The 26,539-nt window shown below is 50.7% G+C and overlaps 1 protein-coding gene across 1 annotated transcript; it reads right to left on the minus strand.

The window, feature by feature from the left end:
• Positions 1-1,517: 1,517 nt before the first annotated feature.
• Ppp1r7 (protein phosphatase 1 regulatory subunit 7) lies at positions 1,518-26,536 on the minus strand. Its single transcript, XM_046426836.2, has 10 exons — positions 26,297-26,536; positions 23,401-23,529; positions 19,779-19,834; positions 18,813-18,878; positions 18,063-18,193; positions 17,166-17,328; positions 15,622-15,738; positions 14,373-14,477; positions 10,930-11,016; positions 1,518-2,840 (listed from the first exon to the last, which is right to left on the minus strand). The coding sequence occupies exons 1-10, from the start codon at positions 26,346-26,348 to the stop codon at positions 2,664-2,666; spliced, it is 1,083 nt and encodes a 360-aa protein (XP_046282792.1). The 5' UTR covers positions 26,349-26,536; the 3' UTR covers positions 1,518-2,663.
• Between the last annotated feature and the right edge of the window lie 3 nt (positions 26,537-26,539).

Consider the following 26,539-nt stretch of genomic DNA (forward strand, 5'->3'; position numbering starts at 1 on the left):
GTAATAATGAGAGGCATCGAGGTTGTCAAAACTGAACCTACACAGACGTCCCTTCCCTGTGGTGGCATCAGCCCCCCTGCTGCTCAGGGTCCCCATGCAGGCGCTCCCTTTCTACAGCAGTCTGTTGCATGCTATGCTCTGGGGTTAAGAGGGGTGTCTCCCTGGGAGTACGGGCGGGGCTCCAGTTCCATCCTGGACACCATCTTCCCGACAAGTCCCAACCCAGGCTTCTCCCAGGTCCCGGGCATCTCAGGCTGCGCAGCTCTGGCTTCCCACCATCTGCATGAAGGGTTTGTGGCTGGAAGGGTACAGTCTCTCATGCTCTTTCCCTAAGCAACTAAACCATATTGTGGGATTTTTCTCTTCCATGTTCATTTTAGACTTTAATGATGCCTAAAAAAATTAAGTGGTATTTTGATTAGGACTGTGCTGAATTTAATGCCCTTCTCATCCTTTCAACACTGTGGTATATTTTAAAAACCATCTGATGAAGAACCTGGGGGCCAGGACTGGGGCTACAGCTCCGGGAAGAGCACTGGCCTAGTCTATGCAAGGCCCTTGGTTCCACCCCAACCTGGAAACAAACAAGCAAGCACAGTAGGAACCAGATGGCTGGAGTAGCTAGGGCCTCTCCCTCAGGGGACTCTCCTGCATGGGGCAAGGTGTGGCAGCCCCTTTGGTCCTCTACTGCTCCCCCAGGGAGTCCCCCAGGGGCTGCCTGTGGAGCTGGTGTTTCAGAACACACTCCTGCCCTATAGGGGCTTCCAGAACTTTGTCTCTTGGTACTGGTGCCTGAGCCCAGAGAGCTCTACCACTGAGGTGCACCCCAGCTCCTGTCACTTTTTGCTGTGCGCCAAGGTCTCACTAAATCGCCAGGCTAGCCTTGTACTCGCGACCCTCCTGTCTCCTGAGCAGTGGACACTAAAGGCTCCCATGGCCCACTAGGGTTGCTTCTTTTGAAGACGGGGTCTTGCTGGGTTGCAAGCTGGCCTATAACTCCAAAGCTGGAGCTGTCCTCCCATCTCAACGTCCCTCGCAGTTGGGACTCCAGGCAGGCACCCCCACAGCCAGCCTAACTGGGGGTTATTTTAAGCTCATATACAAATGACTGCCTCTCCCGTCCCTGCTAGGAGGACAGGCTGCACAACCTGGATTTCTGTGGCCACTCTTTCTGCCCCAAGTGAAAAGCCCCAGCCCATGCCTCGGGTCATGACTGCTTCCGCGGTGCACACTTTGTGTCTCCTCAAGATTCTCAGCATTTGCAAAAGCTGCCTGTCCACATCAGACTGTGGTTCTTCAGACTATGGCTCTGCTGGCCTTGTGCTTGACATTCTGCCTCTGGGGCACCCCATCTCAACCTCAGTCTGTGTCTAGAAACATCTCCCCTGTCCTCAGGTACGAACGCTTGGCTGTGGGCAGACTCCAGGGTCGTGGGGCAAAGGCCCTCTCTGGGGCACACCCTGCCTTGCCCGCTTTCCCTTTCCGAGTTTGCTTCAATAGGAAGATGCTTCACAGACTCAGGTCACACACTTTATTTTGGTGAGGATCAGAACCGGGAAACGGACATTCAGTTCCAGGCCAACCATTCTGACATCTGCAGCCTCCTTGGTAGCTGATCAGGGAGTCAGCTCGGATGCGCCAGCTCACTCTCCCCAGCTCCCAGGGCAGTCTGTCCCCGTGACGCTGGGCAGAATCTAGAGCAGCACTGCCCAGGGTCTTCTGTGATGACGGAAACAGGGTGCCCCCAGAAACATGTGGCTGCTGAGCACCCGGGGTGTGTGAGTGCAAACGAGGAGCTAATTGTTAATTCATTTTTAATGAATTTGAACTGAGAAAGCCACGGGTGGCAGTGAGTGGCCCCACACTGGACAGTGCAGCTCTAGAGTCTGGGAGAAAAAGGTACCTCTGTTGACCATGTCTTTCAGGGGAAACGAGGGGCCCTGAGGGGGACAATGCCCTCCAAGCATTAAATTTAGGTCTGTTGATGTCAATTTCATATTTAAAGAAGCCAAGGCGATAGCGGGTAGGAATGGAGGCCACACGAGCAGGTCAGGAGTCTGGCCCTTGGAGAAGAGCTCATGCTCTGCTGACAGCCTGCCTCTGGGGGGCGCCGCTGCACACCTCCACTCCTCCCACAGGTGGTGAGGAGCATGTGCGCAGGCTGCCAGGGCATGCTGTGCAACAGCTGTGGCTCCAGGCCAGAGCACTGAGGGGCACACGGGGCTGGACCACCTCCTGTCCACACCTGTTTTGTTTTTAATATATATGATTTTTTCAAAATTGGCATGGACCCGTCTGAAAGAGGTGGTCATGGCTGCTGCAGGCCAGGGCTGCGTGAGCCCTCTATTAGGATGCCCTGCACCCACCGGGGCAGGGCAGCATGGACATCCTCAGGGCACCCTCAGGCCCCGAGCTGCACCACGAGGTGGAGCTGTGGGAGCGCAAGAAGGTGTGCGCTCCCTCTCGGGACCTTGTGGCGGGATTTAATGGCACTGGCGTCTCCAGGTGCGCAGCATCAGACACGCGGCCACCACCAGGGCCTTTTTATTGCCATTGGGTTGTGACTGTTGGTGTAGTGACGCCTTCAGGAGCAACAGGTGGATTAGAAAACCGTGGCTGGGACATTCTTCCGAGGAGAGGGACCAGGTGAGGAGCAGGGTGACTCAGAACCTGACGAACGTGGCATCGATCTGCCGCACGGAGGGCAGGGCCAGCATGACCTTCCGCCGGTACTGCGGGTCCTTCTGCAGGGGGTTGCGCTCCAGGTACACGGTCTCCAGGCTGTGGGCGCCCTTCAGCTCCTCGAGGTCACTCCAGCTCTCCAGGAGGTTGTCATTCATCTGGGGACACATGGGAGAATAGCCCTCAGGACCTTGGAAGGGGTGCGAGGCACCAAGTCCTCCCTCAGGAGAGGGCGGGAGTCGGTGTGGGCATCCCCTCTGTCCCCTGGATGCCTCCTGTCCACCTCTCAGCAGCAGGTTCCAGTGCAATGTACCTGTTCACCTGGGCACTGGGGCCACATCGCCTGTGGTCTGGCCTCAGGGCAGCAGTGCACAGTGCTGCCTCAAAACTCCTCTCCTGCAGGCAGGTGCTGACACAGGCCTGGTCCCCTCTCTGACAGATCAGTTCTCCACAGCTGTTCCCAAGGCTGACGCAGCAGGCAAGGCTGCTCCACCCAACTGCACGGCTCCCAGGCTCCCAGAACCACCTCACATTGGTTCCCAAGGCCCACCCCTGCTGTTTCCATGCCGCCACACCCGGGGAAAGAGTCACTCTGCCAAGGTCCATTGGAGGGGCTGCCTGTAGCAGGAAGAACTCTCACTTCTCAAACAAGCCCTCAGGACAAGACTTAAGTGACCAATGCACAAGTGGCCCACACTTTCCAAAGGACATGCAAGGACAACAAAGCTATCTTGGTAAGAGCTTGAGCACCTATGAAACTAACGAGACATGTGGGACGTCTGCGAAGGGCAGGTGTGGGGGAAGCAGCCAGGCCCCGGGCCACGGAGTGCTGGCAATGCTAACAAAGGCTCCCTGGAGAAGAGGGCACCAAGCCCTGAGTCTGACCCCATATCTGTCCTGCCCTCTGCGAGTCACTCTTCAGACATGCCACGTCTCAGGGCCTGCCACCCGATGGTGGAGGGAGAGCAGGATGCTCCTGGAGGTCGGCAGGCAGAACCAGGCGGGTAGCAGGCCAAGAGGACTCGCCTCGAGAAGCTTGATGAGACTTGTGCACAGCTGGAATGGACAGCAGACACAGACACCAAGGGCCCTGAGGGGAAGGCCCTGCTGGCCAGGCTCACACTCCAGGGCCGTGGGGTAGGTCCCCCTGTAGGGCTTCCGAGTCTGAGTGTCGCAGATGTGCTGGTGGGCATGGCACTGGATCACACCTTATCTACTGAAGCCAGGTGTAGTGGCACATGCCACTGGGCCTGCAGCCTCAACAGCCGGGCATGATATCTCTCACACTGGCTCATAGAACTGCCATATCTGCAGAGGTGCCTACCTTGTGGGAGGCTCTGCTCTGTGCTGGGATTCAGCACTGAGCAGATGGCACAGGGGCCAGGGAGAGGACAGAGAGAGGCCAGTGGAGGCAGGGAAGGGGCGATCTTGAGGGCTTTGCAGGGCTTGTCTTTTGTTCTGAAGTGAAAGGGAAGGGCTTGGAACTTCGTATTTGAGAAGGATCCATCTTATGTGAGGGGACACACAGGGCTGCAAGTCAGGAGGCCCCTGAAATGGCTCAGGGAAGGGATGCCGGTGGCCTAGGCCAGGCATCTGCAGCAGAGGGGAGGAGGTGGAATTCTAGACACATTCTGGAGGCAGAGGCAAGATGCTGGATTGGATGTGGCATGTAAGAGAAGGGGAAAGTACAGGAGAAATCCAAGGTTTGGGGCCCAAAGAGCTGGAAGGACAGAGATGCTGCCCACTGAGATGAGCCACATAGAGGAGACAGGGAGAGAACTCATGAGCCCAAGCTTGGACATCTTGCTTGGGTGGCAGTTGGATGTCCAGAGATGCTTCCAGGAGCACAGCAATGCCACGTACACCTGTGAGACTGAACAGGCCTACCAGGGGGAGAGAAGAATGCGAGGACTCAGCCCCGGAGCACTCCCTTGATCTGTGGGTGCAAAAAATCCAGGAGGAACCAGCAAAGACCACCAAGGTGTGACTAAGGTGACAGCAGAGCCAAGCTGGCCTATCACGTGTCATCTCATCTATCTCTATCCGTCATCTATCTATCATCCATTAATCATCTGTTATCCATATCCATTGATCTATTTCCCAGAAGTTAGTGAAGCAAGTATTTCAAGAACAGACTGATGACATGTTATCTACTGAAGCCAGGTGCAGCGGCACATGCCAATGTCCCAGCTACTTGGGAGCAGAGGCAGGAGGAGCCAGTTCAGGGGCAGCCAGGGCAGCTCTCTGGTCTTTGGTCTGAGATCCATGCTGCCCTGCTCTCAGCCACAGATGGAGAGGGACGTCCACATGGGCTTCGGGAGGCTCTGCTCTGTGCAGCACCCCTCCACCCTGCCCGTATCGCACCTTCCTGATGTCATAGCTGACCTCTGCTGTCAGGGGGGCCTGCTCTGCTTGGCCAAGTGTTCCAGGCCAGAAGGGAGTGACACTGCTCACCCTGAACTCTATCTCCTCCAGTCTCTAGTCCTTGGCTTCCAGAGAGCTGACCCTGTGGGAGGGCGAAGCAGCCCACTCCATGTCAAGGTCTCCTGCAGAGGGGTGTGACAGGCAGGCTTCCTGCTCCCCTGCTTGAGGACCTCTTTTCACAGACCTTTTCATGGGACTAGTGTGTCACCAGCTCTGGGGAATCTAGATTTCCAAAACCCAGAGCTCAGGCCATGGGGGCTGATCCGAAGAGCTGCCCATGACAGCTGAAGCTCAAGTGGCACACTGCTGCCGGCCCGTCGGCCTCCACCGGAGGGCGCAAGGCACAGTGGCCGTTCTAGGATAGATTCTTAGATTCTGTTCTGTTGAGCATGAGCCTGTGACACCACACCATCCGGCCTGAGCTGGTCACAAGGCCAATGCAGGCAGGGCCTGCATACCCAGAGGCAGGGAGCTGGTTCCACAGACCCTTGCAGTAGACAGCTTGGGACAGGAGCACCTTCTTGCCAAGGATTCCTAGTGCCCTGCTCCTGCATTTGGTCAGGGTGACGACCGCTCCTCTTGCTGGAGGAAAGAGACAGGCAGTCCCCTGAGGGAGGGACCAGGGAGCCTGTGTCACCCCTTTGGGCCAGCTTGTCCTGTGAGGCAGAGGCGAGTGCCCATGCTGGGAGCCCACACCTGCCTCCCCTGTACTCTTGGCTCCTGTGGGCTGTGTTCTTATGGTGCTTACAGACCTTGTACACCACAGAGAATGACAGACCTTTCAGAGAGCAGGTGTGCTTTTTTAACCAGCAAGATATTCTGCATTTTTATAAAATCAGACATGTCTATGTTTTGTTTTTTTTCACTCTTGGCTTTCTAAACTTGGTTAGGAAGATCTCTATGACATCTTCAGTGAAAAACGATCTCAGGGCACTACGTCAAACAGTCCTCCAGGGGCTTCTTCTCTACTTTTTTACAATCTGATCTTTTTCACGTTTACAATCAACAGACACCCTTCTACCAGCAGAAAACACAGCTAAGCGATTTACACCGCAAGGTGACTCTCACAGCAGCCACAGGGCACACGGACGGTCCAGGCGACTTTAGATTGCGTCTGTGGCAAGTGTCGTAGGACTTGGCACTCATAATGTCTCAGCCATCATGGTTAAATCACTCTATGATGCCTGAACAGTGACAAGGCCGCTGGCCACACTTTTCTCAGATGCACTCTGCTGTAAGCAACGTGACTGCAGTTACATGCTCTAGCACGTGAGCCTTTATCTGTACCTCTCACTCTGCTGGGAGGTCCCCATGTGGAACCACTGGCTCAGTGTGGGCATTTCTGTTGTTCTGCCGTATGGGATGGAGCGCAGGGTGCTCTACCAGTCTCCTCACCCCTTTTCGAGACGGGGCCTCACTAAATTGCTGAGGCTGGTCTCAAATGTGCCATCTTCTTGCTTCGGTCAGGCTGCTGAGTCGCAGGGGATCCCATGCATGGGATGCCGGTAAGTGTGGTGTCCAGTGTTATTCACAGTGGCCTCCACCTGACTGCCCACCTTCCCTTCCGAAGTCCACTCCTCTAGTTCAGCCAGCTCTGCCCCCAGCACTACTGGGTGCTGGTGAGACCCAGGGAGCAGGATGGCCCAGAGAGTGCACTGCACAGACACACGTGGGCTGCTGGTGCCAGTGCCCAGGGAGGGACAGAGCCTTGGTTCTGTGAGAGGAAGGAGCTGATGGCTGCACAGTAAGACTATTTTTAGTGTCATGAGATGGGACACCTGAAGACGGTTAAGACGATACCTCTTGTTATGTACTGTTTTTAACAATTAAAAAAAGACAACAGCAGATAAATCCCCTCACCCTCATGAAGACCGCACAGACACAAACAGAGGGTAGATAGAGAGGGCATCTGCCTCAAGACATGTGAAGGCCCTGCGCTGGGCCTGCCTTCTGTCACGCGCCAGCAGGACACAGGACACAGGAAGCAGCTGCTTCCGCACTCTGGACCTCAGGCGATGCAGGACAGTGGTTCTGAGGAAGGCAGCAGATGCGTAAGCCTCTGTCTGAGGAGCTTTCTGGACTGTGAGGAGGGGCCCAGACAGGCCTGGGGTCATGCTGAGGTGAGACGGTGACCAGGGAGGCAGAGGTGGCTGGAGTTTCCAGGTAGGTGTGAGCTGTGCAGGGAAAAGAGCTCCAGGAAGCCCACTGTGTCTGTCCTCTTGCACCCTGGACTGAAGCTAAGCCACACACAGTAGGGACACCAGGCAGAGGGAGCTGAACAGTTACCAGAGCAAACACGGGCAGGGACGTGTGTGTCCACCCAGAACATGCACTAAGCAACACCAGGGGGCAACGGCGTGGGAACAGAGGTGGGTTGGTCCCAGAAGAGGACTGTGCAGACTTGCCCTGGGAGCCTAGAGAAGCCTCAGTAGGTCCAGCAGTCGCTCCACTTCCTGCCAGATGAACAGTCAGTGTCCTTCAAATCCAGACACTTCACAGTTCAGCACCTCCCAGAACATCACACTAATAGGTGGCACAGCACCTGACTGAGGAGGAGGGAAGCCGATTCTGAAAACAACCAGCTCTTCTTAGGGTCGGGAAATACGACATCTGGTATAAAAACCCACTCCCTGGCTCAGCAGCCACCTGGCCATTGCAGAAGAGACGCAGACCTTGGAGACGATAAGAATGATCATGAGGAACAGTGACGGGGACAGTAAGGGGAGGCACAGCAGGGGCGAGATGGGGGGGCGGGTACGGGCCTCCAGGAGCTGACTGCCAAAAGGCCCATGGGGAAGACTCTGGGGGCAGGGGGCTGGCCAGACTTCAGAGGATGATTCCCAGGCATTTTCCATATTTGATACAACCTATAAATTCACAGATCTAAAAAGCTCAATGAACTCTCACACATCAAAGAAAAAATAAACTATGGCACTTCGTATTACAGTTGTAAAAACAAAAACAAAACAAAATAAAAATTGATTAAAAGAACATTAAAAAAGCAGTCAGAAGACAAAAGACAAGTTACACAAATAAGAACCATCAGAGATTTCTCACTGGAAACAAGGCAAACCAGAGGACCATGGAACAGGAAAAGAAAACCATGCCTACCCATAACACCAGCCTTCAAGAGGGAAGGCCAAGTAGAGATTCTGAAGACAAATCAAACTGAGGAGTTGCTTTATAGCAGATTAATAATGAAGAATATTAAAATTCTTCAGGTAGAAGGAAAATGCCCAGTGGAAACTCAGATCTACAAAAAAGAAAGAAGAACGCCAGAAATAGCAAAATAAGTGAGTTTTCTTGTTTTAAATTTAAAGGATAACTGATATAACAATAGATCATGAAGTTTATAAGATATTTAAAAATGAAATGTATGACAACATAGCTACTGGAGGGAAGAACAGAGTACACTTTTGTAAGGGCCTTCCATTATATGTGCAGTAGCACAATATTATCTGTACAAAGAATGTGGTAAATTAAAAATATACTTTGCATCTTAGATCAACCAATAAAACAACAATAACAAAAATCCAAAAGAGGTATATCAAATACACCAATAATAGAGATAAAATAAAACAAATATTTTCATTCTAAAAGAATCTAAGAAAAGAGAAAAGGAACAAAGAATAGATGAGACAAATAAAAAGCAAATACCAAAATGGCAGGAAACACAGTAAATGCAATTGCATTAGATGGAAGTAGTCTAGAGTTGGCCGTGCCAGCCTGGACAAAAGAGCAAGCCTGACTGTACACTGTCTGCAGGGAGCAACAGGTAAATCATAAGGACACAAGGTCAGAGCGGATGGGTGGGGCTAGTGGTAGAGTGCTTGCCTGGCATGCATAAGCCCAGGGTTTGATGCCCAGCACTAGGAAAAAAGAAAAAAAGAAAAAGAAAAAGAAAGCAGATGGGTAGAGACAGAGTCCCTGAAATACTGGTCCTAGACAGATGCAGGGGATCTGTTAGCACCCGGAACTAGGGTGAAGAGGACAACAGTGAGGAGGGAACTGCACTAGACCCCACAGCCCTGCATGTGCATGTACCTGGTAACAGACCTCCAAAGCACAGGCAGTGAAGGCTGCTGGCTCTGGGAGAAGAAACAGTATCCACCAGGTACAGCAGGAAGACTGCACGCTCTTCTGTCAGTCAAGGCATAACAAGTGGATAGCCACTAGTTACCATCTCTGGGTCATTAAACCTTTCTTAGGACTGGCTCCCTATTTCCTCCTACGGACCAAATGCAGCTCACATGTGATGTGGGCAGGGAACCTAGTTTGAGAGTTCAGAGTCAGCAGTTTCCCTTCTTGGATCTAATTCCTCATCTGCAAAACAGGCCAAGCACCTTATTCATAGGCGGGCTGCCACTGTGAGAGGAGACGGGGAGCAGGGGACACTCAGAGCCCTGAATGGACTCTGGCTTTGTCCATGGCCTTTTTCTGTGGTCTCAGAAACAGGGTTTCTTTCTGCTCCAGGGTCAGATACTGTCTGGCCCCAGTGATCAAGTACCAGCTGACCTGCTTCCCTGAGCTGGGACGCCCCCTGGTTCCCGGCTGTGCCTCGGCCCACGTCCTGCCCACTGGCAGAACACTCAGAAGAATCATGTTTCAGAAATCTGTTTCGGTACCATTTCCTACCAATGCCCAGGCCCTTCTCTGGGCTCCTCATTCCTGTCTGGCTCCTCTGTGTGGTTCTCTGGGCTGCTCTTGTCGGCCTACTGGCAGCCACACCTTCCCACTCACTAGTGGACTCCCTCAGCCTGGGCACTCTCACCACCCGCCACAGATATGCTCTGTACCATGTTCTGACACCACCCAAGACTCAGTCTCTTAATAGGGGGCAAGGGGCATTTTCATAGTGGGCTACTTGTGTTCTGGGGTCACTTGGACGATCTTTCAAGATGGGAAAAGGAAAACACTGCAGTCAACAGTGTGGTAGACAGAAGGGATCACCCCTTAGAATTCACACAGACCTTGCATCCAAGGACATCAGTCCACGGCACTTCAGGTGCTAAGTGCCATGCCTCCTGCAGGGGATAACGTGAGGGGAGGGTCAAAACTTGGGAGAACTCCTATGGAATCCCAACACCAAGGACTTCAATGCTGTAGTCACTTCTCAGCCCCTTCAGAGGATGGAAAAACCTCCTTTTTTTTTTTTTAGGGAGGGGCGGTACCGGGGATTGAACTTAGGGGCACTTGACAACTAAGCCACATCCTCAGCCCTATTTTGTATTTTATTTAGAGACAGGGTCTCACTGAATTGTTTAGTGCCTTGCTGTTGCTGAGGCTGGCTTTGGAACTCATGATCCTCCTGTCTCAGCCTCCTGAGCTGCTGGGATTATAGGCATGTGCCACCACGCCCAGCTGCAAAGACCTCTTATCCTGATTTCCTCCTACGGGCTCTGCCACACTGCACCCACAGCCACACCACAACTACTGATGAACACAGCAAATCCCAGGGTGGCCAACCCACCTGACACTCCTTCCACTGTGCTGGGCTGTGTCTGCACTAAATGCATCCGCCCCTCCACTGGGATCTGGAAGCCTCTCAGTCAGTGGACAATTCTAGGCTTAACAGTACATACAACAGGGCTTCTCCCATGTGCACGTGCACAACCACCACCTGGGGTTTTGTTAAGGTGAAGATTCTGCACTTGGGAGACGGGGGGTGGTGGGACTGCTTCCCAGTTCTGGGGGAGCTACTGGTCTGTGACTTGCACTGAGGAGCAAGGCCATAGACACCTCAGGGTTTCTCACGGCCTCTAGCACATTTCACTCAATAGGACCCACTCAGCTAAGGACCACCAACCCTAGAATATAACTTACCCAGAATTCTTGCAGCTCTGTTAGATGGCTGATATTTTCGATCTTCTTGATTCTATTTGATGCAATGTCCAACATCGTAAGTTTGTTCTAAAATAAGAAAATAAGATTCTTCCTGGATTACCACAGCTCAACAGTGACCCTGTGACCACATACAGTGGGAAGTACAGAGTTCAGAGCTGCAGGGTGTCAGTTAGTTCCCATGCTGACCAGAGGAGGTAGCCTGCCCCCTGCCTGCAGCCCTTCCCAGCCAGGCTCTGGCTTCAGTGCTGCCCACAGAGCCCTCCCTGGCATTTGAAGCTGGCTATGTCAGTTCCCAAGCCCCAGGTCTACTGAGGGCCCCAGTGAGACTTAGACCCTGGGCTCTGAAGAAGGGGTGACAACTGTGCCAACAAGTATTCAGTGTTCCATTCTTGCAAATGAAACACCTCTCACTAGAAAAGAGCCTGGGGCCCGCTGAGGCAAGAAGCTGGCCAGGCACACAGCAGAGGTGGGAGGAGGCACTCTGGCCTCCACCTGTCTTCTTAACAGAGGCCCTTCCACCTGGGGTGAAGTGACCAGGAGCAAGGCCAGGAAGCTCAGTGCTGAGCAAAGGCTGGAGCTGCACCCTGCTGGGACTCAGGGATGACGGGATTAGAAGCTGGAAGGCTGTGACATTCAGCCACAGAGGACAGCGTCTGGGCAGGCTGAGCACTGACACAGACGGTTTGTGCACGACACAGCCTGGTGCTTTGGGCTCTGTTCTACAGATGTGTGTGAGACACTTCTCACATGTCAGCTAAGCCTGGGTGACTGTTTTAAAGTTCAGAGCTTCAAGGTTTCACAAACCACAATCTCATGGTGAAAGTGAAGTCTGTCACGCTGCTCGACACAGTGTACTTAAAAGCCACCCAGCAAGTTTTTCTAATTGAAGGCCATCACTCATACTGGCCAAACGCCTGGACAGCAGTCCCTCCCCTCCTCTTTGCCCTTCAGTGCTCCTGATTGAGGGTCCTTGTCCTCCATTTTCTACTGTATTCCTGGTATTCTAATTCCAAATTCTCCTGTTTTTTTTTTTGTTTTTTTTTTGGGTACCAGGGATTGAACTTGGAGCATTCAGCCACTGAGCCACATCCCCAGCCCTATCTTGTATTTTACATAGAGACAGGTTCTCACTGAGTTGCTTATCATTTGGCTTTTTCTGAGGCTGGCTTTGAACTCATGATCCTCCTGCCTCAGCCTCATGAGCTGCTGGGATTATAGGCATGCACCACCATGCCCAGCAAATTCTCCTGGGTTTTAAGGGAAAGTTAAGAAACACCTTAATAAAATATAAAACCCCACAAGAGCTTGCCAGTGCTGGGCTGGCAGCTGTGGCCTGGGCACTCCTTGAGGTCCCAGGGTTGCCTCCCTGGCCTGCACACCTAGCATCCCACCAGCTGGTGCTGAGAGCACCAGCAGAGTCACAGAAGTGCATGGGTGTGAGAGTTGCTACATGGTTACCATGCTGGGCCTGGAGTGGGACTGGTGTGGGCACAGCCTCGGTGGCTCCTTCTACTTCTCTCTTGCTGACCCAGCTATGTCCGATCAGAGTACTGAGCACTGAGAGCACAGGGCAGGAGTTCAGGGAGCTTCAGAGCAAAAAGGGTCTTAGGAGCTGCCCGCTGCCAGCAGCTCGTCCCAGCACTCTGCCTGCCCTGTGGGGGTGCCCTGTGTGTCTGAAACTTGCATGGTCAACCTAGGCCTCGTGAAGCAGGAAGACCTGGCACTTGGACAGAGCACTGGGTGCTGGCTCTCAGAACTGGCCTCTAAACACTGAACTCAGGGATTCAGTTGCACACTCAAAGACTTCCATGTGTTTTGGGAGCTGGACAATGTTTTGAAAGCTCATTAAAAGCAAACCAGTAAAGCCAGGAGCAGCGGCCCACGCCTGTCATCCCAGTGACTGAGGAAGCCAAGGCAGGAGGATTGTAAGTTCAAAGCCAGCCTCAGCAATTTAGTGAAACCGTATCTCTAAATAAAATATAAAAAGGACTGGGGATGTGATTCAGTGGTAAAGTGCCTCTGGGTTCAATTCCTGGTACCAAAGGGGGGGGGGAAGTAACAGGTAAGTGCACACACACAGAGGTCATGGCATTCTGTGGTGCCAAGTAACACGTGGGCCAAGGCTGGTGCCAGCATGAGCCAGACCAGTGCAGAGAAAAGCCCAGGGCACAGGACACGGAGGTGGGGGGATCTGTGCAGCACATCTGCCATCTGGGAAAAAGGCACATACTTCCTTATCTTCTTCCAGAGGATAAGTCTCCCCTCAACCAAGAGATCAAACTCAGAAGAAAATTAGGTGAATATATGCTTTCTAGTTGAGAACATTCCAGAGAAGACACTGGCACATTCAATTACAGTGAATGTCTTGATAACGTAATCATCTTTAATGCCACTGTTTTTATTTTCCCTTCTGTTTTGTTTCAGAGCCCAGGGAGGGTCTAGTGTTTGACCAAGGTAAGACTCTGCACTCCTGCTTCTCTCCTGCTTGCTGAACAGGTCCCACCTTCTGCGGCAGTGGGACTGCTGACACAGGCTCCTTGTTGGGGCTGCTTGTGTATCTGTTTCCTGCAATCCCCCTGCTACAGCTAGAACCCCCATCCCACCACCAGGAACGCTCCCACTCCTGCTCATCCTGCACTGCAGAAGCAAACACCTGGCCTGCACATCAGTTTTATAAACTCTTGAGTGCAAAACTGAAGGAAGGTGACCAAACTTCCCACAGGTATAGTGCAACTTTTCCAATTATTATTTTTTTTTTAGATATTGGTGAACATCTTTTTCCTTCTATAACAGTAATAATGGCATCCAGGCCCTGGCTGAGGCAGAAGCCGAAGGAGCCTGAGATGAGACTGAAACACTACCTTGACAGTACAAAAGTGACCCTTCTGGTTACACTTGCTGGCAATTAAACAAAACAGGGGGAAAAAAATACAGTAAAATTGAGTGAGAAAAAGTATTTTATTTGTCTTGACTTCTGCACTGAGCAGCAGCAGGACGAGCTGAAGGCAGCTGCAGGAGAGGGTCTAGAGGGTGAGGGGAGAGCAGGGTGGATCGACTGGTGAGAAGCCGCAGGGGCAGTGGAGAGGTGGAGAGGTGGAGAGGAGCAGCTTCCTGAGAGCAGCTCACAGCCCCAAGAGACCCCTGCAGCTTGAGGAGGGGCTGAGAGTTCAGTGGCCAGGAGGGAGGAGGGAGGGAGGGCTGCTGACGCCAGCATTCCCATTTGTGCCTAGACTGCGTGGTGGACATGCCAGCAAAGGCCTCCTGAAATCCCCCACGTGGCCATGGTGTAGCGCATGGGCCCTTCAATGCACTTGGGCAGAGTGTCTACCTGAGAGCAGTCCTGAAGGCAGGGTAGGCAGGCTGCCAGCTGCCTGCCCACAGGCACCCCCCACTCCGCCCCAGACAGATGGGTGGGTGCTTACGTTGTTCTCCAGGCCCTCGATGACCTCGATGCCATTGTGGCTCAGGTACAGCTCCCGCAGGTTCACCAGGCTGTGCAGGCCCTCGATCTTCGTCAGCCGGTTGCTCTGTGAGGGGAGAGCCAGAGTCACAAGAGCACGGAGCAGTGCAGAGAGTGAGAGGTAAAGGGCTCCAGGAAGTGGAGCTCCTTATTACTCTGCAGAACCCTAAATGGGTATCTCACTTACAATGTGCTAGAATGGAGCTTGTGCAGATTGGAAAGAGGACCAAGTCTGTTAAACAACACTAAAATTCATGCATGGAAATTCAGTTTCTTACATTAGGAACTCTTTTTAGATGTACTTAGGAAGATTTACTTGAATTAAATTTAACAACTTTAAAATATCAAAATCACTGAATATTTGGAAATAAATTATCATTTCTTTTAAAAGTTAGACCTGAAGAACTTGTTTTCACTCTGCAAAGCATCTGCTTTATAAAGGATCAGAGTGGGTTTATGTGTACATCACTGGTGGTCAGTGGGACCTGCCATGCCAGGCTGTCCCTAGAGCATCCAGTCACAACTCCCTTCAAGGGTCTCATTTCACAAATTTGCTTCTGACAAAAGCCAAACAAACAAACAAACCCCCAAAACAAAACCCCAATTGGTCATCTGAGGCCCAGCACACTTGAGTGTTGACTGCTGCCCATCTGCTGCTGGCAACAGGGCCTGGACCCTCTGGGAGCAGGCAAGCTCTTTCTTCTGACCTGTAAATGAAAACTACCTCATTATCTAACTGCTAATAGGAAAAAAAAGAACAAGATCTTTAAAGAAAGAAATTTCAGCAGGGTAGGGTTGCGCATAGTGCCAGCTACCGGGCAGCTGAGGCAGGAGGATCCCAAGTTCTGGCCAGCCTGGGCAACTCAGTGAGAACCTGTCGAGGGGAAAGTGGGGATATGGGGCTGGGGCCGTGGCTTAGCAGTAGAGTACTTGCCTAACATGTTTCAGACCCTGGGTTCTACCCTCATTGCCACAAAAAAGAAAAAAAAAAATTAATAACTTTTATTTATTTATTTTTTATGTGGTGCTGAGGGCCAAACCCAGTGCCTCACACATGCTAGGCAAATACCCTACCACTAGGCCAGCCTGAAATTTTTAATATTTATAAAAAACCAAACTGTTAGCTGGGCACACATATGAGAGTATGTGGTCTGTGGATGCTGGGTGTAGCTGTGGCTCAGGCCCTGCCAGAAAGCTGGGGGTACCAGTACCTGCATACTGAGGACGGTCAGGTTGGTAAGTGCATCCAGGTTCTGAAGTTTAGTGATTTTGTTTTTCCCCAAAAACAAACTCTCCAGGTTGGTTAATGTGTCGATATTTTCGATTGCCTGTGAAGAGGACAGAAGGGCAGTCAGCACTGTGCCGGGGACTATGTGGGACAGTGAGGCCCTAGACCAGGAGGCAAGGCAACCTGGACTTCAGCAATGACACTGGGCCAGCCTCTCATCTGCTCTGCGAATTTTCCAATGAAATCTCACTGGAAAATATATAACGAAAAACAGGAAAATGATGGGTGGGGTCCAAGGCCCTGTCTCTTGGCCTGACTCCCAAACCCAAGAGGGTTTTCAGACCTCTGGGGTTCCAGGGACACAGTTTGAAACTCATGGAGCGGCTTTCTTGTGTCCCTCCAGTTCTCTGGCCTGGGCTGGCATATTCATCTTATCTTGTACGTGTCAAAGTGCACTCACTCCCCTGAGCCTAGGTCTCCAAGAGTGAGATGCTAGCAGCTCTGACTCAGGCCTCCACATCTCCAGATCCTGAAACATCCATGATGATCCTGGGGGCTGGGCTATCTTCATTCCACTGCTTTACTACCAAACACTCCTCCATTGCTATGGGCTTGAATGGTTCTCATTCCTGCCCAGGGGGACCCTCCTTTCTTTCTGTTGGGCAGATTCATGCCCCAGTATCAATCCACATGTGACCTCTCAGGTTTGCGCTCCATCAGATGCTGGGGACTCTTCACAGGACTCTCAGTCAGCTGGTAAAGGACTCGATCCTGGTTCTATGGAATACCACCTTTGCTTTTCAAAGTCTCACTTTCCATTTTGCACCTTGTCTTCAAGGTCAAATGGATCCTGGAGAAGAGCAGATCGGATCTTGCCAGGGGACCCAGTCCAGGAGAAGCACCAGCCCAGTACACTATTCTCAGCAAAATGCCACTTGCTTATCCAATGGCAGATCACTGAAGGGACCACCTAGCTGTGTTTGGGGAACCTTTATCTTGGAGGCTCCCTAGAGAAAACCATAAGCAGGGAACAAGTTCAGAAGCGAGGTTTCCAGGCTGGCTGGCTGGCTGTGGCAAACGCCAGCTGGGAAGGGTGTGAATTGGGGCCCCCAAAATCTATGCACTGAAGACATGGCAGACCACTTAGTATGGGCACGTATTCTGATTAATATATTTTTTTTAAGAATTTTTTAATATTTATTTTTTAGTTTTCGGTGGACACAACATCTTTGTTTGTATGTGGTGCTGAGGATCGAACCCGGGCCGCACGCATGCCAGGCGAGCGCGCTACCACTTGAGCCACATCCCCAGCCCCACGTATTCTGATTAATATTGACTTCTAGTTAGCAATTAAAATAATAATAATAATAATAATAATAATAATAATAATAATAATGATTTTCCTTTTTCTGAAGAACCACAACACTGTGAGAGAAACCCAGCCAAGTGCACCTCTGGTGTGCTCCCTGGTGGCCCAGGCAGACCTGGCGGCTCCCCAGGACACCCGCAGGCATTGTCTGCACCTACCCGGATGCGGTTAGACCCCAGCTCCAGCATCTGCAGTTGGTGTAAGTTGCTTATATTCTCAATTTTATTGATTTTATTGTTGACCAAGAAGAGTTTTTTCAGCCGTGTCAATTTGTCAATCCCTTCAATGTTTCTTAGTAGATTAAAAGAAATATCTAGAATCCTGGGAATAAGCAAAACATTTTTTTTTTTTTAAATAAAAATGAAAACAGAATGCACATGAGTTAGAATTTAACTAGCTCAGAGGTGGCATCACCACTGTGGACACAGGGTCTGACCACAGCCCTGAATGGTCTGTCACACAGTGCTGTCACACAGTGGTGAGGCTGCCAGGACCTGGAGTGCACTAGAGCAGCCCAGGCACCTGACACTGTCTCCTAGGGCTGTGTGTGGGGCAGAAACCAGGTTCCATTCCAGGGGAGGACCAAGCACCAGGTGCTGCACACAGAATGAACCTAAGAAGTGCTGAATTAAAAACAAACAAAGATCAACAAGCAACAGAGGGTTTGCAGAAGTCTAGGTAAAGTTACTTATCAGGACCTGATTCCTTTAATTAGAAAGGACAGTGAATTCTTTATTTTAAAAGAGGGTTCAAAGGGCAAAAGGACATTTTTGATTTAAGTTCTCATCTTCCTGATTTTGCCTTCATCCCTGGAGCCTGGCCAGAGTCCCATACCAGTTTTCTAGTTAAGACTGACGAGCAAGGGGATGGCACACAGGAGCTGCCGTGCCCACTGGGAGCCCTGGACACAGCAGGCAAAAAACTGGGAGCCAGGTGCAGGGGAGGACCCTGTGTCAGAGGTGGCCTCCAGAGGGTGTTGGTTCTAGGAAGGCTGGCTGCCCCCTATCCAGTTATCTACCCCCCCAGTCCCAACTCCTCTGGGTCTTCCCACTCACTCCAACTGTGTCAGTGCCTCCAGGTTCTCGATCTTCTTGATCTGATTGTCATACAGATCCAACTCACGAAGACTCTGCAGTTCTTCCAGGTTCTCAATGCATTTAATTAAATTCTGACGAAGGCACAGAGTCTGGGGACAGGAAGAGGACAATTGACACAGGCAATGGGCAGGTTGCAGAGCCAGCCTTCCTAGCCAGAAGACACGGTCTACTTTTCTCACTGTTTCCTAGAAAAGTGGTGTCCTTCCAGAGGCAGGTGGGCAGAGGTATGAAGCTGGAATTGTCCTGCCCCACCTGGGGACAAGCAGAGGCCAAAGGGAGGAGGCTGTGCAGGCCCCACACCAAGTAGGCCTACTTGGGGAGGGAGGAAAGGTCTGGGGCTGGAACACAAGCCGTGTTCTGGCAGAATGAGCCTTTGGAGTCTCCATTCTGAGAAGCAGACATGTTTTTTGTGTGTGGTGCTGGGATGAACCCAGGGTCTTGTGCATGCTAGGCAAGCATTCTACCACCTGAGCTGTACCCTAGTTCTTGAGAAGCAAATTTGACTGCAGAAGTCAAGGACTGTAGACTTAGGCAAGTGCCCCTCTGAAAGAGGCTCAGAACCAAGGCAGGCCTAAGCCCAGACTACCTCTCAGGTTCCTCCACTACTGCAAAATGCTGGCTATGTTCAGAAGACAGGGAGGTGCATGAAAGGTCCATACACAGGTCTGTGCCTTTCACAGGATGGGAACAAGGACAGAACCTCCTCACCTTCACCTTCTTCAGCACCTCGAAGCCTTCAATTTTTCCAATGCGATAGTGATTCAGATCAACATCCTGAAACAGACAAAATCTAGCTCAGCTGCAGCAGAATGCCTGGTGACCTGGTTCCTGGAACAGGGGCTGCCAAGGGAGGCTGTCAGGTGGATGAGGTGAGGGTGAGTGTGAGAGACCCAGATTGGGTTTGTGACCGACAGGTGATGGTGATGTGGGGTGAGCTGTCAATCTGATGCTCTTGGTTTAGCTACTGTTCATATTAGTTTTACATGAGACTGACCCTCTACATGATCGGCATGTGGCAGTTTTCTCTGGGCTACTCCCAGCTCCCTTGAGCACAAAGCACAGCTCCAGCTCCAAGAAGATGCACTTCTTAATGTCAGCAGCAATGAGCAGCTGTGGGTTGAAGAGAAGACCCCAGGCTATTCAACCCCTTAACAGTTGGCCGTTGGGGATGTGAGGGTCCCACCACTGACAAAGTAGTCATTGTGCTCATGTGATTCACAAGTCAAAAAGGATTTCATTGGCCATAGTCCTCAGTGGGTAAACAGAAATGAGACTCAATCACTGGTGTTAAACAAAGCAAGAATACAGAAAATTGACCCAACTAAGGGAGGCTTAGGTGACCTCTTTAGGGAAATCACTTACTAATTTGTCACCTTCATAAAAAATAACCTCTATCTCTTAATTGGTGAGTTTGTATATGGGCTAAAAATGGGAGTTCATAACCCACTTGAAGCAAAGTGTGAAAGATGATATATCAAGAACTATGTAATGTTTTGAACAACCAACAATAAAAAAAAATAAAATAAAATAAATAAAAAAAAAAAAACAAAAAATTTAAAAAACAAACAAAAAAAGGCAATAAAACTATTTAAAAAGAAAAAAAAAAAAAAATAACCTGACAGTCAGGGTGATCTGTCATGCCCCCCTGAGGCTGGGTCGAGTAGGCTGCATTACCTCTGCATCTCGGTCCAGGCTAATGGTTTCCATATCCACAGCCAGCTCATGTTCCTCTAAAGAAAAGGAGAAGGAAAGAGCTCATTTAGAACTGTTCACGAGAGGCAGTCGCCCCGAGTCAGTGAAGAGCTGCTATTCTGTCCAGGGTCTGAGACATCCGGCTCATGCACCTAACTGAAATGCAGAGGACACCAAGGGTAAAGATTGATGTTTCAAGCATCCCGAGTTTCCTGAATCCAGCTTCTGGCAAAGGTCTCCAAACTTCCATCAGTGCCTCCAAACTTCCCAAGAAATGAAATGCAGCCTGAAGGTACTGGCGGAAGAAGGAGCTGTCCGAGCCATGGAGAGCCCAGTCTCTGCTGGGGATGCAGACTCAGAACCTTCCTGGAAACCTCAGAGTGCTCGCTGGCAGCTGCCTGCCCTCCTGTGCATTCCTTCCCTCTTGTCTGTGGCAGTAAATCAGGCCATCTGAATACAAACCATGCTGGGTGTGCCATGTGTTCCAGGACGAGCCTTTTAGTGCTTAGAAGATAGCCCTGCATCTATGAATGCTCTTCTCTGCAAAGAGCAAACAAAATGAGGCACAGCTAAGAGCAGGACTAAGGAGCCTCAATGAATAATTTAAACACCTTCTCAACTAGAAGACGGTGAACTAATTCCAGCAGAGAAGCTCACTCAAGATTTCACAAGGACTATCTACCCCAGAGCTGGGCTCCTTCAAGCTAGGCGCTAAGACACACAGAGACACACGTGAGCACACACAGGCAATACACACCCCTTAAGTATGCTCAAGGCCCCAGTTTCATCCTTGGAATCGCCCCAAACAAAAACAAAGAAACAAAAAACCCCACACTTGAAGAGCAATAGTTTTTCTTCCATATTATAAAATGTCCAATCATTGCTAACATTTTCCCGATTGTCTTATAATTTCTTCCCCCAGTTTACTTGAAATAGAATCCAAATAAAGTTATACATTGTGTGACTGCATGCATTTCTGTTAAATCCCTTTTTTACCTTGCAACTTTTTGCTGGAAGAAAACAGGCTGTTTGTTTTATAGTGGATTCTGAATTCTATGCCCAGAGGCTCTTACTAATTTTTAAACTTTTTGTGGTTTTAGAGGCTACTTACAGGATGTTGAGCATGCCATTCAAGTGCTTCCCACTGAGTCATCCTCAGCTCTTTTCATTTTGAAACAGGCTCTGGCTAAGTTGCCTAGGTTGGCCTTGGACTTAACAATCCTCCTGCCTCAGCCTCCTGAGTTGCTGGGATGACCAGGCTTTCACCCCCATAGTTCCTGTAAACTGATCATCACCTTTTCAAGTCTATCTGGGCTCACTCTTCTGTGCACTTGCCTCTGCAATGGAGCTGGCTGACACAGCCCTGGACCTCATGTCCATGGCTGGCTCCCCAGAGGATAAGGAGCCTGCATGCCAGTTAACGTGCACCTGGACTGGAGCCTTGGAGAGGAGCACTGGGCACAGGACCAGCTTAAAACAAAGCAGCAGTGGCCCAACACTGATTTGCTTTTTCATGACGTCTCTTCTATAATGATCAACAGTGGCCAGTTGATAAAAAAAAAAGTCATTTACTATAGTTTACTTAATCTTACAGAATTCTCACTAATCTAAGAATTAAATAAAAAGAATTGAGAACTGCCAAGAGATCAACCCAAACCTCCCTCAAAAGATAGCATTAGCTCACTCTCCCTGAGCTCAGGAAGTTGTGGGATGAGAAGCACTGCAATCAAGCTGGGGTGCCCAGGCCATTTGGTGTCCAACCAGGATACTGGGAGACTAAAGAAGACATCACACACAGTGGTGCTGGGCCAGCAGGTGGGAACAGGGGCTGCTCCAAACTCCATAGGACTTGTGATCTATAGTCAAGGGAGTACACACTGCCCCCACCACTTGAAATGCCAGCGGAACTGAGAGCAGTTACCTGCCATTCTTCTCAATTATCATGGTTACCATAAAAAAAAAGGGTAAGGGAATGCCAGGAGCCACAGCACAGACTTATCATCACAGGTACTTGGGAGGCTACGACAGGAGGACTGCATGTTTGAGGTCAGCTTGAGCAACTTAGTGAGACACTGAAAAAAAAGTGTGTGTGGAGGTGTGGCTCAGTGGTAGAGTGCTTGCCTAACATGTGTGAAGCTCTGGGTTCAATCCCAGGACTGCAAAACAAAACAAAACCCCTTGACACAAAAATATAAGTTAGAGAAAATAAATAAAAGGTAAAGGTTGATGTGTTCGAGTTTGTGTAGTTGGAACTTAAGACTTAAAAAAGTACAGGGAGGAGTGAGTCCCAGTTTCTCTAAAAAGACTCCAAACGCATATTCCCAGAGAATGGAGAATCACCTAGTCTTCTAGAGGAAGGAGCCTGAGGTTTAGATAAACTGGGCTCCAATCCAGCTGGCCCACCCCCCAGCAATGTGCCTTCTGGGCAAGCGAGGGGTGTCTTACTCTTCTCATCTACCCCAAATTAGAGCCTTGTTACCATGATCCACCAAGATGACATCACTACCTTGGGAACGGAGAAGTCCAGGACCCAGTTGCTACAACTTCCAAGTCCCCCACAGACTGCTAGCACGAGCACATGCCAGAGCCCTTCGTGACTGAGTCAGATGATGACATCCGTACCCATGGCTTTATCCACCCACGTCACTTGTAGAACAGACTTTGAAGTTTCAAACTAAATGTGATGGGTATTTTTGTGGTAATCTCCTTTTGCCTTAAAATTCAGTTGCCATAGTTACCAATCATCTTGCTGGCACAGAGAGCACAATCCTATTTTAAAAATCAGCTTTGTTTTTATAAACTTATTTATATACATAAGGGTAATGTGTGATTATGAACACCTAAAAAATCTATACATTGCCTACGAGTCTGGAAAACACAGAAGGCTGAAGTCACATCATCCAGAGACCCTCAGCAACACGGATGCGTTTTCTTTTTTAAGTAGGAAAAACTACATATTCATATTTTTAAACTGAAAATATGACTTTGATATGTATACTGTTCAGAAACTCGCCTTTTTAAACTTAATCATCTGTCTCAGACACCTCTCTGTGTTCATGTGGTCTCTCTCATTCTCTCTAACGCAGGCTCATTTTCTAAGCAAACCAGCAGAAAGGTGAGCGCCACAGCTGGGAGGGTGCGGACTGCTCAGGAGCCGTGTGGCTGGTTCTACGGAGGTGACCATCCTAACCACCACCTACCCGACTCCCAGGCCTGGGGACATGAGGAAGCAGGGTCAGAAATGACTTTGCAAGAACTGAGTGCTAGTGTTACTGTGATAGATCAGCCATTGTGTCTACATCATACCTCGGTTCTGAATCCTCTGGTTCTGTGCCAGAGGACACACTGCCATCAGTGCAGTCAGAACTACATTCTTCCTGCATGCACCACAGGTGAGTTAGCTGGCTAAGGAATCACCCCAGGGCAGACTGCTCCCAACAGCATGCCTACCTGCCCTAGCCCACTGAGGACCCGTGGAGCACAGCACTCCTTCTCAGGACTGGCAAGATACCACCTGAGCAGGACACACATGCCACACAGCTATCATCCACACAGACACACTTGCCGTCACGGTAAGCTTAGGTTTCTTGGCTGCACCCAGTACCTTCTGGGTCCTCCTCGCCACGCTCTGCTCTGTCCTTCAGGCTCTGCTCGCTGAGGTCTGCCACAAGGCCGCTGCTGCGCTTCTTTCCTTCCTCATCACCCGATTCTTCGGATTCCACCCGCCTGTCAACTGAACCCATGTGTATCAGTGAGAATTCAGTCCACTTCACATGCCCATGAGGAATGTTAATAGGCTAACACTCAGTTGTCAGTCAGCAAGACCTCACTCAGAAATAGTGATTGAGTTCTGTTGGTGACGATTTGTGTCTCAGCACCATCTGAGGCACGCAGTGGCAGGGAGAACTGGAGGCAGAGTGAGAAGGTCACCTGGACACTTGGGCGAATAATATAATACTCTTTCCCTCAGGGTCTTGTGAAGAGTTGCCATGTGTTCAGAAAGCCCCAGACCCCTCTGTGCTCACAGGTGTTAACAGCCACATGGTGAAGTGCATCCTGGGCAGCTCTCACTTGGGCCTAGATACAAACCACAGCGGATCACTGTGACCCTCTGGCCACACATCTCACCCACATTCCACTATCCATTTGGTCAAGAAATCAGTGCACAGAACCACATCCTGAAAGAAATCAAGACTAACTTAAACCAGACTGTGGGCAGGGAGGAGCTTTAATGAAAAATAAGAATGCACCCATACCGCTACACTCCAGCGAAGGTCACCGAAGTTAAGTGTCACTGGACAGAGAGTTACCAACTCAAGGGTTTTAAAGGCTGGTAAAAAAATATTTTTTGAGTTAATGAAAAAGGCAATGACTAAATGTGGCAGGCTAGTAAAAATTCTCTGGCAAGGTTGTTAGATAATTATTCCTTTTCATAACATTTTCCATGACCTCTCTTGGAAGCCTGTCTGGAAGGTCTGAGACACCAACAAATTACATGGAATTATCAATCACACGGAAAGTGTTCTGATTATGGCTTACTCTACAGAGGGGTGTGTTCTCTGAGGTGAGTTCAATTTCATCTTTGCTCGGCTCTGCAGGAAATACAAACCATACACAGGAAAGGACTAGTGGATAAAACAAGCCCTTCTAAAAATTACATCCATTCCTTTTTCTCTGACCTGGCAGCTGCCTTGGCTCAACCACTCTTGCCCGGGGCCTGGGATCCTGCCCTGCCTCCCTAATTAGTCTCTCTATGGCTTTTCTTGCTCGGTTTAATCTATTCTCCATTGTGTGGGAATCTGATCCATGATTCCAGAAATTTCTGGAATATCAATGGCTCTCCCTGAGTTTGCAAAGCTTGCTCCTAGAGACATAGCTTTGGCAAACCATTTTCTTTTCCAAGTCTCAGTATCCTCATCTGCAGGGGGAGCTAGCAGAGTACCCATACCTCAGTGCTGCTATCAATATTAAATTAGAAAAGTCACAAGAGCAGTTACATGTGTATGACATGCAGGAGAATTTAACAAATAAGTGACTGCTAGCCACTCTGTGGTCCAGGGTCAGGGAAAGCAGGTTCTGCACACCTCCCAGGAGAGAGGAGGGGCAGCCAGTGTGCAACCTGTGACTCTATCCTGAGGGCAACAGAGAGTGTAAAGTGTGGGACAGAGGATCAGCAAAGAAAGTGACTGTGCAGCTCTGGCTGGTACAATGGGCTGGCAATACAATTGCCCTGAGAAAAAGAAGGTCTCAGTTAAGGCATTGGCAGTAAGAACAGAGGAGGTGTTGAGGATTTGGAACTACTAAAGCAGTAGAAGTGTCAGGGCTTGTAATGACACATGTGGGAGTAGAACAGTGAAAAGTCTGACTTTTGTATTTGCCCTTTACCAAGAAATGGAAACAGCTGAAGTGGGAGAAGGAGTGGCTGGGGGAGTGGTGGGAAGAGGGATACAGAAAAGGCATCCCTTGCTTAAAAAGATTCAAGGATATCCAAAGTCCAGGAACTTTGGTGTGATCTTCCCTGGCCAGCCTCATTGGCCACCCCCACCTACATCATGTATGGTGGTCATCCTGGCTCAAACTCTCCTCCACCCCACTTCTTATTTGACAGGGATTCCTCTGGCTGGAATAACATTTGATTCCTCCCACCCCAACTCTTCCTACTCCAGTCTAAGGATTCTTCAAGGTCCAGCTCAAAGCAGCCTTCACCACTCCCAAACATGCCAGTCCTTCCTTCTGCACCCTCCCTCCTATCTCTGTGACCCACTTCCCTAGCACTTTTCACATGAGGCAGTGACTGCTTTTCTGGAGGTCTGGAGAATCAAGAGCATTGAAGCACTCCAAGAAACGATTGGTTCTCTGACTGGGAACAAGTGTGCGGATGCACAAGTCTACGCATGTAGGAATAAAGAATACATGTAACCGAGGACAAATACATGCGTATGTATAACGTACAGACACACGTAACTGTAAAACACAATTCCAACAAAGTGGTAAAGGAGGAAGAAAGTTGAATTCAGTCTTTTCGTGACTATGATCATCTGGGAAACAGGCATTGCCTTGTACAACTCAGTCTCTGGAGCTCCCCGTCATCCCTGCACAACCCGTTCACTTCCTAGAAAGGACCCTGGTCCGCCCCAGCCACGAGAACACACCGCGCACTCCCCGCAGGTGCCCGCGCCTGAGCCGACGGAGGACCGCGTCCGGCCTGTCAATCTCGGAGGTTCGGGGCCGGGCTCCCACCGCCGCCGGTCCCCGCCGGCTCCCACCCCCGGACCGGGCTCGCGCAGCTCGCTCCTCTCGGCTAAGGTCCTCGGGCCGCTGCCGCCCTCGGGCCAGGGCTCCCCGGGTCCGAATGTCCCCTCTGTTTCTAGCCTGGCGGGCAGCTGTCAGGGCTCCGCGGCGGTGCCCTGGACGTCAAGCTCCTCTTGGGTGAGGGGCCGTGCCAACTCGCCGTAATCCCCCCGGACCCCTGCCGCCCGTCGCCCGCAGGAGCCGCTCACCCTCCATCATCTCCTGCGACTGTTGCTGCCCGGCGCCTCGCTCTGCCGCCATATTGGCTGCTCTCCCCCTTTCCGGAATCTGTCGCCTCAGAACCCTCAGCCAATCAGAGCTCCCGGCTCCGCGTTGGCCAGCCAATCAGGTCCCGTCGCGGCGACTCCCCCGCGCCTGCGCGGGCGCAACGCCTCATGGGAGCCGTAGTTCCTCAGGAGGGATCCCGCCTCCCGCAGGATTCCTGGGCTAGC

This window comes from Marmota monax, unplaced genomic scaffold (assembly GCF_021218885.2).
Source record: "Marmota monax isolate L192 unplaced genomic scaffold, Marmota_monax_Labrador192_F-V1.1 WCK01_AAM20220418_F8-fsc00298, whole genome shotgun sequence".
Taxonomy (NCBI): domain Eukaryota; kingdom Metazoa; phylum Chordata; class Mammalia; order Rodentia; family Sciuridae; genus Marmota; species Marmota monax.